Here is a 16,196-nt window from a genome sequence, read left to right as displayed (position 1 = left end):
TCTGGGGTGAGGTGAAGCAAAGTTGTCAGTGGGTGAGAGTTTCATTTATTTTTTGTGTATGATAAAACTAATACGAAAATAAAATTTTGCTGTAAAATATTAAACATTACAGAAGCATATATATAGAAGCTGGGTTGGTTCAATTTTCCATAACAAAATACCTCAGACTGGATGGCTTAAACAACAGAAAAATTTTTTCCCACAGTTATGAAGGCTGAGAAATCTAAGATCAATGTTCCATCAGGGTTCTCTCTTCCCGGTTTACAGACAGTCGCTTTGGCTTCACAAGGCCTTTCTTCCAAGTGCACTCAGAGGGCATGAGCAAGTTCTCTGATATCTCTTCTTACAAGAACTCTAATCCTATGGGACCAGGACCCCACCTTTATGACCTTATTTAATTTTAATAACTTCCTTAGAGGCCCCATCTCCAAATACAGCCATTCTGGAAGCTGAGGCTTCAATCTATGGATTTGGGGAGGATACAGCTCAAATCAGTTAGTAGCAGAGTTTAGAATAAAATCTTTAAGTCACCCTTCACCTGCCCTCTTCCCAACCCCTGCTTTGTGACTCAAAGGTGGTTTTGAAAAGTGATTATTCTTGGCACACCTGAGAGTCTGACATACTTGAGAGCTCCTTGAGGACTCACTGCTCCAGATCTAAATGCATTAAAAAACTCTTTTTGTTTAGGGACCTCCCTGGTGGTCCAGTGGTTAAGAATCCACCTTCTAATGCCGGGGATGCGGGTTCAATCTCTGGTTGGGGAACTAAGATCCCACATGGTGTGGGGCAACTAAGCCCATGTGCTACAAAGAAGACCCAGTGCAGCCAAAAATAAAGTAAGATAAAATAAATCTTCCCCAAAACACATCAAAAAATTTATGTTAGCAAGTCCAGTGCATCACATCAAAATACAATCACCAGTTCTTTAAATAGTCCATTCATTTTGTAAAAATATAAGTGTATATGTTGATTTAATTCAACTATAAATTTTCATTTTATAACAAGGAGCTTTCAAAAAAAAGAGGTAAAACAACTTTTGGAGTTGAAGTTTAAAAGCTGTTATCTTTGTTACAAACACATCTTCAAGAGCAATTTAAGATTAAGGATTTATATAATGACCAAATTATTTGGGGGTGGGACGGATTAGATTATACTTGAAATATCCTGATGATAGAGGGTAAGCACATGGGAGTTTTACTAGGGATATCAAAAACACAGCTTAGAATCTCACTTCCAGTACTACTCTAGACTTCGATTAATTAATTAAATAATTAATTAAGATTAGCTTAATAATCTTGTACCTGAATCATGCAGTTAAACCCTCCACCTCTCCTTGGAAGTCCGTACACAGACCATGTGGCTGATTCACTTACTCAACAATTTATTGAGCACCTATTCAATGCCAAGAACCTCTCTAGGTACTTAGGTATCAAGATCAAATAAGATATGGTCTCTGCCCTTAGGATGTTTAAAGTTAGTTAATGAAAGACATAATGAGTTAATAGTTGCAAACAAGAAGTTCTTACACTAGAATAACAGTTGGTTCAGGGTATAGAGAAGCATAAAGACGAAAGTAGTCAACCGGCCTCTTGGAGGTATGTTTACAGACAAAGCAACTTCAGATTACTATTAATGAATCAATCGGATAATATTTTCTTGTCAGGTTGTTGCCAGCCTCTTAACTCACTCCCACATGCCCCAATAATAGAGGAGAGTTGTATTAAAAAGCAAGCCCTGTGACACCGTGAAAGCCCCCTTTTGCCTCAAGTAAATAAACAAAGACAAAATTTTATCAAACACAAGGCTTTGTCTGACAGCAATGGATGTATTTGCTAGCAGACAATGTACATGCATAAACGTCAAATACTGTTTTCAAAGAGCATTGAAAAGCGGCGCTGCAGGCATGCCCGTGACCGAAGCGTCTGGCCACTCCTGACAACGGCCTGGAATGTGAAATTGGAGGCTGATAATGAACAAAAGGACACGTCAACTAGGAAGTTAGTGTATGGAAACACTTTAGCGCACAAACAAAGCATTAAAATACAATTCGGCTCTACAAATACCAGGAGGGCGATAAGTCCACTGAGGTCATGAGTCACCTTTTCAGGCAGCTGGAACGATTAGATGCCGATTGCTATCAGCCAAACCACCATCCTTTACTGCTTCTGATTCCTGCCTTGTGCCCTCTTACCACATGCAAGTCACAAAAATTAGAAGGCATTATGGCATTTGCTTGCTCATGCGTTATTTCACCCTGCCTCTAGAGAAAGGAATGGTTATGTGCTGAGCACAGCAAATGTCCTCATTTAGGCATGGACTGTGGAGTGACGGGGGGGGCTTGGCCTGTCCTAGACACACTGGACCAAGCAGGCACTTTCCCCTAAGGTGGTGCAAGAAGCCACAGGAAACTGGCCCCTCAGCCCGTAATGGTGCAGATAGAAAAACTGTGGTTCCTAATGCAAGGAATGCAAGATAGCGCAATAGCATAAAAACAAGTTGGGGCAAAAAGGCCAGCACAGTAACAGGGCAGGTGGTGAGCAACGGTATTTGGCAAAACCTCTGCTAGTCTGATGGAGGAATAGAGGACAGAGAAATTTATACCAATAGAGTTACACCTCTAGTGTACAGGGTTCATGGACCCAGACACCTGGTATTCTTGTTCTAGAGAAAGACTGGACGGTTTGGTTGGTCAGGTAACTAAGAAAAGCATAACCAAGCAGAATTCCAGGAAAAATGTGTAGATGTGTGCGATTGGGCGACAGTGGGACCAGCACAGAACTAGATCGCTGAAAGCGTCAAGCCCTGGAAAGACTGTGGAGACCCTCCCTCCCATGACGCCGTACGTTTGTGAGGAAAAAGATAAGAGCATCTCCTATCATGCCCTCTTGTTCAACAATGAACTGAAGAGTCTAGACGGTGCAGAAAGGTAAGAAAAAGTAGAATGTATAAGAACTGGAAGGGAAGAAAGAAAACTCTCAATATTCACAGAGGACATAATTTGTATGTATAAAATCCAAAATAAACTACAAATAAAAATTACATGAATTAAAAATGGTTTCACAAGGTTGCCACTTGCTAAGTCAGCAGACCAAAAGCAATTGTATTTCTACAGACCAGCAACAAACAGAAAATAAAATTATTTTTAATTATTAAATTAATTTTAATTAAAATTATTTAAAAGACATTATCTTTTAATATATATATGTCATCATAAAGCACAGTATTTATAGTATCAAAAGATAAATTTTAAAACCTAGTAATAAGAGATGAATAATAATTCTACCAGAAAACTGTAAGATATTACTCAGAGAAATTAAAAAACAACAAAATTAACCGAAGAATGCTAAGCTCATGGATTAGAAGTGCTAAATTTGTAACTATGTCAGTGCTCCCTAAATCAACCCAGGGATTCATAACAATCTTAACTAAAAGGCTTTTAAAAAATATCTGGGTTTTAGTAAATCTTAAAAGTTCTCATCACAAGAAAAAATGTATAACTATATATTGTGACAAATGTTACCTAGAATTATTATGGTGATCATTTTGCCATATATACAAATATCAAATAATTATGTTTTTTTCTTGAAACTAATATAATTATACCTCAGTTTAAGCTTTTAAATTAAAAATACTTGGGTTTTTAAAAAATACTTGGAACCTGACAATCTGTTCTAAAGTGTATATAGGAGGGTGGGACGGAGGTTCTAGATGGAGGGGATCAGTCAGTTCAGTTCAGTCGCTCAGTTGTGTCCGACTCTTTGCGACTCCAGGAACCGAGCCAGGCCTCCCTATCCATCACCAACTCCTGGAGTCCACCCAAATTCATGTCCATTGAGCCGGTGATGCCATCCAACCATCTCATCCTCTGTCGTCCCCTTCTCCTCCTGCCCTCAATCTTTCCCAGCATCAGGGTCTTTTCAAATGAGTCAGCTCTTCACATCAGGCAGCCAAAGTACTAGAGTTTCAGCTTCAACATCAGTCCTTCCAATGAATACCCAAGACTGATCTCCTTTAGGATGGACTGCATGGATCTCCTTGCAGTCCAAGGGACTCTCAAGAGTCTTCTCCAACACCACAGTTCAGAAGGGAATATCTGTATACATATAGCTGATTCACTTCATTGTACAGCAGAAACTAACACAACATTGTAAAGCAACTATACTCCAATAAAAAATAAATAAAATGTATATGAACGTGCAAAGGTCAAGAATAGCCATGATTCTTTTGAATAAGAAGAAATGAAAGTACTTGCTCAGCCAGAATTAGGATAGTGCAACAGTAGTGCAAAAACTGAAAAATATGAAGCAAAATGGAGAGTTCAGAAAACAACTCATATCCTATGGCAAAGGGAGCAATAGGAGCAGTATAAAAAGCCACAGCCTTTACAATGACTGGTTCTAGAAAATTGAATGTCCATATGGAAAGAAATCAAGCCTTATACCATACACAGAAATCAATTTCAGATAGATTCTGGAAATGGAGAAATAGCTCCTAGAAGACCACCTCTCCCTTAGATAATAACCATAAGCTTCGGACAAAATATTAAAAAAAAAAACAAAAAACTCTTAAATGCCTGCAGGAAAGTCAAAATCAAACAGAAACACAAGGGGACACACTTGGAAAAAGGGTACAGTGCTAGATGAATTTCCCACTTTTACAGTTTTTTGCTTATAAAATACCTCACATATATACAGTCTTAGACACGAACAAGAATGTCTATAACAAACAGTCAGTGTGTGTGTGTGCTCAGTCATTTATGTCGAACTCTTTGCCACCCCATGGACTGTAGCCCACCATGCTCCTCTGTCCATGGCATTTTCCAGGCAAGAATACTGGAGTAGCTTCAATAAAAACTTAAAAAGCCAAAAAAAAAAAAAAAAAAGAATACTGGAGTAGGTTGCCATTTCCTCTTCCAGGGAATCTTCCCAACCCAGGGGTTGAACCCATGTCTCCGGCTTGGCAAGTAGATTCTTTACCACTGAGCCACCTGGGAAGCCCATAACAGCCAGTGCACATCATTAGAAACTGGAAACAACCCACATGCTCATTAACAGGAGAGTATAAGCAAATACACTGTGCTTTATATGCACAATTAAATATTAGACAGCCTGTGAATCAACTCAGTGACATGCACTAACTTTGAATTCAAACATAATTAAAAGAAAAAAGTTCATCACTAAGATTACATAGAAAAGTTTTAACTTATAATAACATTTAAAGCTAAAATATAAAGAAAAACATACTTAAAAAGGATACATATAGATGTAGTGTAGAGTTTACTGGGGGGATTTGTTTTGGTAAAGGTATGAAAGTGAAAGTCGTTCCATCCGGTCTGACTCTTTTCAATCCCATGACTATACAATCCATGGAATTCTCCAGGCCAGAATACTAGAGTGGGTAATCATTCCCTTTTCCAGGGGATCGTCCCAACCCAGGGATCAAACCCAGACCTCCCACATTGCAGGTGGATTCTTTACCAGCTGAGCCACCAGAGAAGCGCAAGAATACTGGAGTGGGTAGCCATTCCCTTCTCCAGGGCATCTTCCCAACCCAGAAACTGAACCGGGGTCTCCTGCATTGCAGGTGGATTCTTTACCAGCTGAGCTACCAGGAAAGCCCATGTATAGGTATACCAGCAGATTTTGTTTTGGATGCTGGATTCATAAGTATTTATTATATGATGAAAGGAGGAAAGAGACAGGAAGAAATAAAGAAAGGAAAGAAAGAAGAAAAGAGGGAAGGAAGAAGGAAAGAAAGGGAGAAAGAAAAGAAAGTCACTGATGGAGCAATTATGAGAGTGTATCAAGCACTGGGAATTGTGATTAAACCAATTTCATGTACTTGGATTTCATAAAAGAAAGAGAGGGATGAAGGAGGGTGGAAAGACGGAAGGAGATAGGGTGGTTTGGACAAGTAGGGTTGGGGAAATATACAGACTGAGATTAGATATCATTGTTAAAGGTTTCCCTTTTAGCAGTCCTTGGCTATCAGAGAAAGGGTAGAGATTGGGTTCTGTTTGGCAGTGGGGTATTGAGTTGCAGCTGAAACCAAGCCGGTGCTGACAACCACAGGAACTAGCAGGGAAGCTGACTGCTGGGTGCCAGGACTGGACCTTGGGGCAGCATGTTGCTGTAGGCATGGAACACCTTACTGGAGGGATTCCCTTTGGCCACTCCCTCTCAGAGGAAGCATGGCACTGAGTGAGTCACAAGGAGGCTTGAGGAAGTAGGTGGGATTGAGAATCTGAGCCAGGAAGCAGCTGAGTCTTCCACTCAGAGTGGTGCTGGTGAAGAGCATCGGCTTAGTTCACACCCCACTTCTTCCACTTGCGTTTGTGTGACTTTGGGTGAGTTATTCATCCATTAGCTCTAAGCCTCCATTTCCCAACTGCAAATTGAGGTAACTCTTACCTCATAGAGCTTTCCTAAAAATTAAATAATAGTGTATGCAAAAGGATGGTATCTTAAGAACTCAGTAAATGATAGTTAAAATCAAACTGCTCATCAAAGCAGACCCATCCTCAGATAGGAAACTGAACCTAAGAGGGAGTAACACACAGGTCAAGGAGGTCTGAAAGCTGGAAAGGACAGCCAGACAGAGGAACTTTGTAAAATCAGAAACATGGCTTATCCTACACCCTGCTGGAAGACGTAAGCAGTAGTCCCATCTTTCTCAAAATCAACCAGAGCATGCACGGTGGTGAAATTTACAAGTAAGGCTACCACACCAGAATCCAGTCTCCTCATTTGAAAACTATGGGTTGGAAGGATTCTTCATTATATGATACTCTGACTGTTCAACCCTCCTCATTCATTTCTGGTTTTGTTCAATGTTAGCTCTCTCCCACTTTAAAAAAAAAACACTTATCCTAGAGGAAAGTAAATTGCTTTCACAGTATTCTCAGGATCTGAAATTGTACTTTGTGAAGTTGTCTGTCTTGGATTATTTGTATTGCCTTTTTTCCCTTAGGTGTTTTATTTGGGGGAAGGGGGGGACAATGGGTTTTTAAATTTTGTATTTCTTGCTCTGTCATCTAGGTCAACTTCGTTTAGAAATGCCAGCCTGAGTTGAGTACTGCTAAGGAGGAATGAAGAAAGGCATTCTCATAATCCATTTGTATAGTCCCAGTATGGCAGGAGCAGTAAGAATAAAGGGACAGAAATCTCAAAAGAATGAAAATTTAGCAGTAACCAGTCAAAGGTTGCTCTCGCAGCTATTCACTCTAACCATGAGTACCTGACTTAATTCCTCATCTCTCGGGTTTTATGTGGACCATGTGTTTGGGTTTTTTTCCTCCCTTATGGGGGCAGGTTGGGGTGGGGATGATAGGAGAACAACTAGGGAACTAAAGGAGTAGGATTAGAGAACTGTAACAAAAGCCTGAGACTGGCTTTTGTCAGTTTGCTCATTTCCTCCTTAACAGGACAAACAGGCTATATTACTTTTCTATGCAGGTTGAAAGCTTATGAATTCTTTCCTTGCACTTGCTTAAGACCAGAAGCCCGAAGTTCTCTTAACTCCAGCAGTCTGCTCCCACTGCTCCAGGGGTCATAACTTGGCCTCTGCATTTGAAGGCATCACCTTTCCCACCCTGTCACTTCCACCTGGGCACCTCTCCGTACCCTGCCAGTTTGCTTTCTTTGCTGTGGTTTCACCTCCATGGTTCTAGAAAAATGTAACAATGAGCCATCTGGGTGATAATCCAGTGAGAGCACAGAGATGGAATCGATGAAGGCAGAAAAATGATTCAGTTCACTCTGAGCCCCTGTCTTTTGTTGGGATCCAAATATTCTCCCTCCCTTTTATAGAAGAAAAAGAGAAAGAAGAAGAAAGCCAGTTACTTTGGCATTGCCAAGGTATTAAAAAAAAAAAAATTCCCCAACAATCTCATTGCTGCCTCCTAGTGAAAGTTTTAAAATTGAAAAAAGACCATTCACAGGGAGGACCTAAGGGAAAAAGAAAGTGACTTTGCACAGACTTTTGCCCAAACTATGTCTGAGAAAGTGTCTGCCTCTCAGCTGCAGATTAGATATATTTGTGGTCATAGGTATTCCTTGGCCACAAGGCAAATACAGAGCCTGTATAGGTTCCACGGATGGAGGTACACAGTCCTTTGGGTGCTTGCCATCCACTTGGTAATATAAAGCCCATGAAGTGAAGTGAAGTCACTTAGTTGTGTCCGACTCTTTGCGACCCCATGGATTGTAGCCTACCAGGCTCCTCTCTCCATGGGATTCTCCAGGCAAGAGTACTGGAGTGGGTTGCCATTTCCTTCTCCAGGGGATCTTCCCGACATAGAACTTATAATTCTCTTTCAAAGTATTTTTCCTTCACTGTTCACTCACACAGACTACTCTCTTTCTTATATCTTGGTATTTTTTCACTTTTACGTCACAATGTACAAGAACAGTGGTAAAGAATCCTCCTGCCAATGCAGGAGACCTGGGTTCGATCCCTGGGTTGAGAAATTCCCCCGGAGAAGGAAATGGCAACCCACTCCAGTATTCTTGCCTGGGGAATCCCATGGACAGAGGAGCCTGGTGGGCTACAGTCCATGTGGTCGCAAAAAGTCAGGTGCCACTGAGCATACACACAGGCAGAGAAACGTAGAACAAATATGTAAGGTTCCACGAGTTCAAACATAAGCTCTGTGGACACTAAAACTAAATCGTCATTTCAGTACATAAGCAAGGGAATGGCAAGAAAACTTACAGGGAAAAGCTTAACCAGACTCAGTCAAGAGGCATGAAGGCCCATGAATAGCAGCCGTGATTTGCTGCTGTCCCCCATGAGGGTTCATCCTGGGGGCCTCTAGATGAAAAGGCTCTAGGCCAAGAATACTGATCCCCTAATAACCAAAACTGAAAGCCAAACCTCTCCTAGTGTGAAATTGTATTAGGTGAATAGCAAACAAGCACACAAACAACCATTTTCTTTTTAGGTATGGGAACATCTTCCCCCCCACCCCCCACAGTTCAACATTCATGAACTTAAAGAACTTTCAAATCTGGTTCATTTAATATCACTAAACAGGCAATACCACACAATTCATAAAACCATATCCTAGGAAGCTTATACATTTTATTTTTATAAGATATTTCACATAAAGGCATATATTTCAATCATATATGCAAACATTTCATGGTAATAATTTATTGCAATTGATTTCTAAACTTAAATTTGAAAATATACAATAATTTAACTCACCAATATAAAAATGTTTCTCAGTCCTTATCTTTTGTATATATCAAAATAATTTTCAAGATTAGACTCAACTTTATTCACAATAATCTTAGTAACAGTTTTCACATTTGCACCCCTATACATATACATGTCCTTTGTATGACAGTGTATATTTTGTCTCAAACCTATTATATAAGTTAGCAGGTTAAAAGCTCGGGGATGATAGTTTCATAGTTTATCATCGCAAGACAGTATATTTAATACTCTAGTCTATGTAATTACTCCTGCTAGGGTTTTAACAGTTGCTCCACCCAGTCTGTGAACAGAGTGTCTTTATAGAGCCTGTAAAGGAATATGGTTCTAAAGAAATCAGTCCAATTGTTTTAGCAATACAAGGGCTGATGCAAAGTAAACATTTGTGTGATATCTTAAGAAAGAGTGTCACTCCCATACATTTCACTGCTGATTTGCATTCTGTATGTCATCACAGCAACTAGGAAGAAAAAGCAACAATCACTATTTTTTTATTAAAATGAGCAATAAAACAAGCCTAACTTTTAAATAAAACTGATGGCCTAAAAATGTTTTTATATAAGTTCAATAAGTTCTTTATACCTGCATATGTGTTTGTGTTCGAACTGGACATGAACTGCAGGGAAAACTTAAAAGAGTTAACTGATTGTAGAACTTCCTACTTGTACACACCACATGGCTAGGACAAATCCGCACTGCCAAAGAGGCAAGCAAGTTCCCCATGAAGGGCAGGCCAACTTGTGAATGAAACTTCCAGACTGATCGTGTTAGAAGATGTGCTGCAAGCATACCAAGAAGTGAGGAAAATCTGCAAACAAAAATATGCTGTTTGATCTTTGCATTATGTCAAATATAAAGGAAAAAGCTGCTCCTACTAAAGGAAATTGTGGTTAACAGCATAAAAATATTCCAGTAGAGTGACTAGTACGTTTCACTTTTGTCTTTCAGAGAAACGTTTTATACTTCTTACTGATTTTGAACACCTTCATCCTATCTGTGCATGAGATACTGTGAGGCTAACTAACTGTACCATAAACCGATCAGCATATGGATGACTAGCGACTAGAACGAAAACAAACCCCCAGAATTTTAAAAGATCTGAAGAGTCGGCCAAGGATGCCAGTTCTCAGCCTAGGCTAGTTCCTTTTCGAAAGGGTTGCCAGGCGCACGCTCAGCCCCTCCTGTTATCTTTCACTCCACTACCTCCGACTGGGTGCATCACTAGTGCAAGAAAATTCGCGAAGCATCTGCGGCAAGTAACACCTGGACCTCCAAGGAAGCACCTTCTTGCTAGGAAAAGTCTCCAGCATTTTCTGGGCTGCGTCCCCTCTTCCTCCGAACCGCGTGAGGCTCTCCTCCACGTGCGCGCCTCCTTCCTCCAGGGCAGAGGATCCCAGACCCGCGACCACCGATGCTCCGCCCGGCCGGGGCCGCCGGGACGACCCCAGGGGTGGCGGAAGCCAAACAGTGCGCAAACTCGGCGGCGCGCCTCGGAGTCTCCTCTCGCCTAAACCTGTTCTCAAGTGAAAAGCGGGTGGGAGGAGGAGTACGGGGGTGGGGGTGTGGGGTGGTGAGGAGGGGGAGAGGCGGCAGGGATACTGTTTAATTCGCGGTCCTCAGGGTGTGGGAGCGGGAGGAGGCTCTGCTGGTCCCTCCTCCCTCCCTAAGTGCTGGGCTCCACCTCCTCCGCGTGCCCCCAGATATACACACACTCAGCGGCGGCCGGCCATGCACACCCAGCGCCGGCTTCGGGCACGTGTACACGCAGGTAGCGACACTCACCTGAGCCCGTGCACAGGGCTCCTGTCGCCTCGGGAGCGGCGGCTGGCGGCCTGGGCTGGAAAGGGGCCCACGGTGCTGCAGGAGAGGGGCAATTGGGAGCAGCCCCAGCGCGGACCTGCGAACTGAGGTGATGGCGCGCCTTCCTTAAATCCTACCCACTCATCTGCTGCCACCACCACCACCACCACCACCACCACCACCACCACCACCACCACCACCACCACCACCACCACCCCGCACCCCGCCTCTTGCACCTCCGCCCGCTCGGCTCTGGCCGAGGAAGCCCGCCCAGAGGGGCTCCGGCCGCGGAGCACACGCGGGCGCACGCTCCGAGGCGAGCGCGCCGAGAGGGGCGCGGCGGCGCCGGCGCAGGAAACTTGGGCGAAGTTAGTTGCAAGTCCCGGGCGGAGGCCCAGAGGACCGAGGAGTGGGACGCGGCCGGTGCCTGGCCCGCGGCGCCGCGCGGAGGCTGGCTCGTGCTCCGCGCCCAGCGCGCTCCGGGTGCCCGAGTCGGCCGAAGCGCCAGGAGGGGCTTGGAGAGAGCCGAGCCGGCATGGCCCCAGGGACAGCGAGACGCGCCGACCCGGCGAGCCGGGAGGATTTCCTTTGAGGCACGGCGATCGATCCCAGGCTTTCTGAATCCTCAGCCAACCTCCTGCCCCGACCCGCAGCCGGAGAGGAAGACCCACGAGGCAGGTGCTGGGGTGCGGAAAGCCCCCCCCCGACCCCGCGCCCTAAACCCCAGCCCACCAGGGGGGTTCCCATCAGCGCACCCCGCCTGCTGCGAGCGAGGAAGACCGGCCGGTGCTGCGGTATTTGTATTTATATCCATTGCGGCGCTCTGCGTTCCCTCGGTGCGCCCGGACCCCCCTCCTCTTCCTCCTCCCGGCCGCCCCCCCTCCTCCCCCACCCCCCATCTGCCACTGTCAAATGAGAAAGTCACCGAGGAGAACCCAAACACTCCAGCCGCCGAGAGCCCCCTTTGGCACTTGGCAGCACGCGGCGGCTGACTCCTCTGCTCAACTTGGTGGCGCCTCCGCGACGCAACTTTCGGAGCTGCTGTGCATTTAACAGGGGAAAGACCGAGGAGGGGGACCGCGCTGCTGGGTGGCGGCCACCTGCGGGGAGTTCGCAAGCGGACGCCACCGGACAGGAAGGACACAAAGAAAGCAAAGGGCAAACTGCCACCGTGGGGGTGGGGACACCGCCGAGAAGTTCTCCTGCCTCGGGGAGGATTTTGTTTTCCGCTCCCCCCTCCCCCGAGCGCCTGGCCGGCCGGAGACAGCAGAACATCCACGGGGCGCGACGCGGCCCGGGGCTGGTCCTCCGGCCCCCTCGTCCCGGCGGGAGCGACGCCGGGGTGAAAAGTGGGGCGCGGCGGGCCGGAGGGGTCCCCGCCAACAGCCAACATTGATTTCCTCCGGGCCGAGAACGACGGCCCGGGCGGCGGCGGCGGGCTGCAGCCGCGGCAGGGCGACAGCATGTCCAAGCCGGTGGACCACGTCAAGCGGCCCATGAATGCCTTCATGGTGTGGTCGCGGGCTCAGCGGCGCAAGATGGCCCAGGAGAACCCCAAGATGCACAACTCGGAGATCAGCAAGCGCCTGGGCGCCGAGTGGAAGCTGCTCACCGAGTCGGAGAAGCGGCCGTTCATCGACGAGGCGAAGCGCCTGCGCGCCATGCACATGAAGGAGCACCCCGACTACAAGTACCGGCCGCGGCGCAAGCCCAAGACGCTGCTCAAGAAGGACAAGTTCGCCTTCCCCGTGCCCTACGGCCTGGGCGGCGTGGCCGACGCCGAGCACCCGGCGCTCAAGGCGGGCGCCGGGCTGCACGCGGGCGCGGGCAGCGGCGGCCTGGTGCCCGAGTCGCTGCTCGCCAACCCCGAGAAGGCGGCCGCTGCCGCCGCCGCCGCCGCGGCGCGCGTCTTCTTCCCGCAGTCGGCGGCCGCCGCCGCCGCCGCCGCGGCCGCGGCCGCCGCCGGGAGCCCCTACTCGCTGCTTGACCTGGGCTCCAAGATGGCAGAGATCTCGTCGTCCTCGTCCGGCCTCCCGTACGCGTCGTCGCTGGGCTACCCGACCGCGGGCGCCGGCGCCTTCCATGGCGCGGCGGCGGCGGCTGCAGCGGCGGCCGCGGCCGCCGGGGGGCACACGCACTCGCACCCCAGCCCGGGCAACCCGGGCTACATGATCCCGTGCAACTGCAGCGCGTGGCCCAGCCCCGGGCTGCAGCCGCCGCTCGCCTACATCCTGCTGCCGGGCATGGGCAAGCCCCAGCTAGACCCCTACCCCGCGGCCTACGCCGCCGCGCTATGACCCCCGCGGGGCGGCCTTGCCGGGACCGGTGTGCCCACGTGTACATATGTATAGGTACGAGCTCTGCGGCCTCCCCACGCGCCCTCCCGCGACGGGGGCCCCCCCGGTGTGTGTGTACATAAGGTGTATAGATGCCAGTCGGGGCGCTAGTGGCCGAGCGCGCGAATACGCGGGCGAGTGTGCGTGTGAATTGACAGGATCCTTTCAGACCTGCACCCCGCAGACAACTTTCAAGAGGGCAGTTGTATCCGGCAGCGGTGGCTGTTTGCTTTGCACTTCGGAACCTGTTGCGTTTTGGCCCACAGAGGTGGAGGAATAACTTTTTTTTGACATGTTGGGCTTTCCAGCTTTCTCTGTGGGAAGTTTACTGTTGGTTTTGCTTTTGTTGCCCATTGTTTTTCTTTTATTATTATTATTTTCTCCTGGTCTGTGTTGCATGCACTCTGTTCAAACGTTAGGTCTGAAATGGTTGGCACAAGGGAAAAGTTGATCTGTGTCATTAGTTTCTCGGAACGGGATGGCTCCGAGCAGCCTTGCTCCCTATTTGTACTATTTGAACTTTGCAAATCTCTGTTCTCTCAAGCAGAACCCCTAGACCGGATCCATTCTTGACCAGTGACCGGCTCGAATCTGGCCTTTTGTGTGTGAGACGATCACGGTTTCTTTTGTTTATCCTGCCATATGCAAATCAGACCAAGAGCTCTTTCTCAAGAGCAAGGACCGCAAACAAGAAATGTGTGTGAAATGAAAAGTTGTCAATTGGATTTTCTCCCTTAAAAAAAAAAAATCTACTAGAAGTCTCCCTGAGTCCACTTGCTAGAATTTTTGACACAGTTTACACAGAAAAAGGCATTGTTCCTATTTTTTCATTATGGCTGAGTTTCACCTTCAGATTGTAAATGTGTATATGTCCGTGAAAGCATTGAGTCTGAAAATGTGTTATTTGCGTTGCCCTAAATGTGAGTCAGTTTTCGACTCTCAAACATTTTGAACAAATGTCAAAGTTAACTTCTAAAAATTGCGAGACTATTTCAGACCCGCAATTTTATCTAAGATTAAATCAGACTTTTTTGTCTGAGTGGTAATTATATATTTATTATTTAGCAAAACAAAACAAAAACCAGAATTGTTTTGACAGATGTCTCTTCTTTCAGCTAGCGTTTCTCCACCAACTCAAACCGCTTAAATGTGTTTTGGAGTTCCCTCCCTAATTAGCTTATTTTTTAGATCACCTGCAATTCATTTGCAAATGATGATAAAACACATTTTAGAGAAAAGAACCTCATTTGTAGCTTTTTTCTTTTTAAGTGTATATATTTTGACTACTGTTTGTGAATGAAGTTGGCTAACATGTATTTAGTTTCATTTTGGCTTTATGTAATATAAAGTTTTTAAAAGTTTAAGTATTGGTTTTAACCTTTATGTGTAAATGGTTTTTCTTGTGTGATCTTCTAATTTAATATTAGACGTCTAAACTATATCTGTAAATTAGAACCCGACTATCACTCTGTTCATTTTTTTTGAACAAAGAGTTTAAATAAAGCCTGAACCAGGGAAAAGAGAAAATCCTCTATTTCTTGTTGAGTTCCTAACAAGATTTTTATCTGAATTGCCCTTACGTGCCTGGTCCAGGTGAAGTGTAAGGTATCCTCCAAAGGCAGTCTTTGTTTCACTTTTGAATAGATTTACTAGGAAATCTAAATCAAGCCATTGTTATTCAGAGCCAAAAACCTGATTTATCACATTTTTAATCGTGAATAGGAAAGAAGATAAAAAAAAAAAACCACCAAGTAGTTGTATTATCTTGGGGGGAAAAAAAGGCATTCATGAACCAGTAGAACAGAGCCCATTGAAAACATCCAGACCGTTTAAAGCATTTCACTAGTTTCCAGTAACATTTTAAGAGGGGAAAGTTGCCTGACCACTTTATCTTGTTAGCAGGAGAGCCCCACTGCTTAAATCAGTGTAATTTGTTCTTGTATCTTTAGTGTATTCCTTATTTACACCTTAAGATTTTATTTGTAAGGATGATCGCTGAATTAAGACTTTGTACAACTTTTGACCTCTTTAAGGCTTTATTCTGTCATGCTAATGGCATTAAAATAGAAACAACAAATTCTAATAGGGTTGAATTTCCAAGGCTGCACAAGTTTACACTGGAGAAAGGTTTGAAATCATACCAGGTTTTAATTTCAGAAAAGAAATTAGAAGATGCCAGGAAGACTATCAGGAGGAAAAAAAAAAATACCTAGAGGGAGATCTTTATTTTCGCCCCACCAAGATAGAAATTCTAAAGATACAAGACTCAACTAGTCCTAAACTAGTTTCCCCAACAGAGACAGTCTCTGGAGCTTCACGTCTTTATAAGCTACCCAGCTCTTTAAAGTCATTGTTTTCCCCCTACGGAATAATATTTTAAGAACCATGAAAAGTTTGGAAATGTGAGAAATAGGCTCTGCTGGTTTGACCCTGATTCACTAATTAAAACGATCCTTCTCCTGTTATTCCCCGAGCTCTTTGCAATATTATAAGTTAATTCATATGGTTCTGAGCGATTATGCAAAACTAATTTGGACTGTCCAGGGGTAATTATCCCTGACACGGTTAATTAAATCCTTTCAAGGCTCCGTCTTTCCCTTTTGTAGCAGCCCATCACTTCTCAACACGGAACTTCCTGCGGCTCGCTGGAAATCACCCCAGCCCTAAATCTTAGTTACCTCCCTGAGCCTTCCAGCTCGGCCCCACCGGCCCGAAGAGTTCCCCGCCCCCTCCCGCCCCCTACCCTTTCTCTAATGGTCTGCGTTTTCTGGGAGCAGCGCTCCAGTGTGTCGATGAATGAGAATAGGACTAGAGAGATGCGTTGGGGGGTGGGGGAAGGATGCT

At 45.5% G+C, this 16,196-nt stretch overlaps 1 protein-coding gene across 1 annotated transcript; it reads left to right on the top strand.

Annotated features, from left to right (window-relative positions):
* Positions 1 to 11,418: 11,418 nt before the first annotated feature.
* On the top strand, positions 11,419 to 14,873 carry SOX21 (SRY-box transcription factor 21). Its single transcript, XM_069602389.1, has one exon. It carries the CDS (start codon positions 12,480 to 12,482, stop codon positions 13,311 to 13,313), a length of 834 nt encoding a protein of 277 aa, XP_069458490.1. The 5' UTR covers positions 11,419 to 12,479; the 3' UTR covers positions 13,314 to 14,873.
* The last annotated feature ends 1,323 nt before the right edge of the window (positions 14,874 to 16,196 follow it).

This window comes from Ovis canadensis, chromosome 10 (genome assembly GCF_042477335.2).
Source record: "Ovis canadensis isolate MfBH-ARS-UI-01 breed Bighorn chromosome 10, ARS-UI_OviCan_v2, whole genome shotgun sequence".
In the NCBI taxonomy this organism is placed as follows: domain Eukaryota; kingdom Metazoa; phylum Chordata; class Mammalia; order Artiodactyla; family Bovidae; genus Ovis; species Ovis canadensis.
The sequence above is the reverse complement of the archived record's forward strand: the minus strand, read 5'-3'. Positions and strand labels throughout refer to the sequence as shown.

Excerpts from the sequence above, each read along its gene's own strand:
- SOX21 (XM_069602389.1), top strand. The coding sequence starts at position 12,480 with ATGTCCAAGCCGGTGGACCACGTCAAGCGGCCCATGAATGCCTTCATG.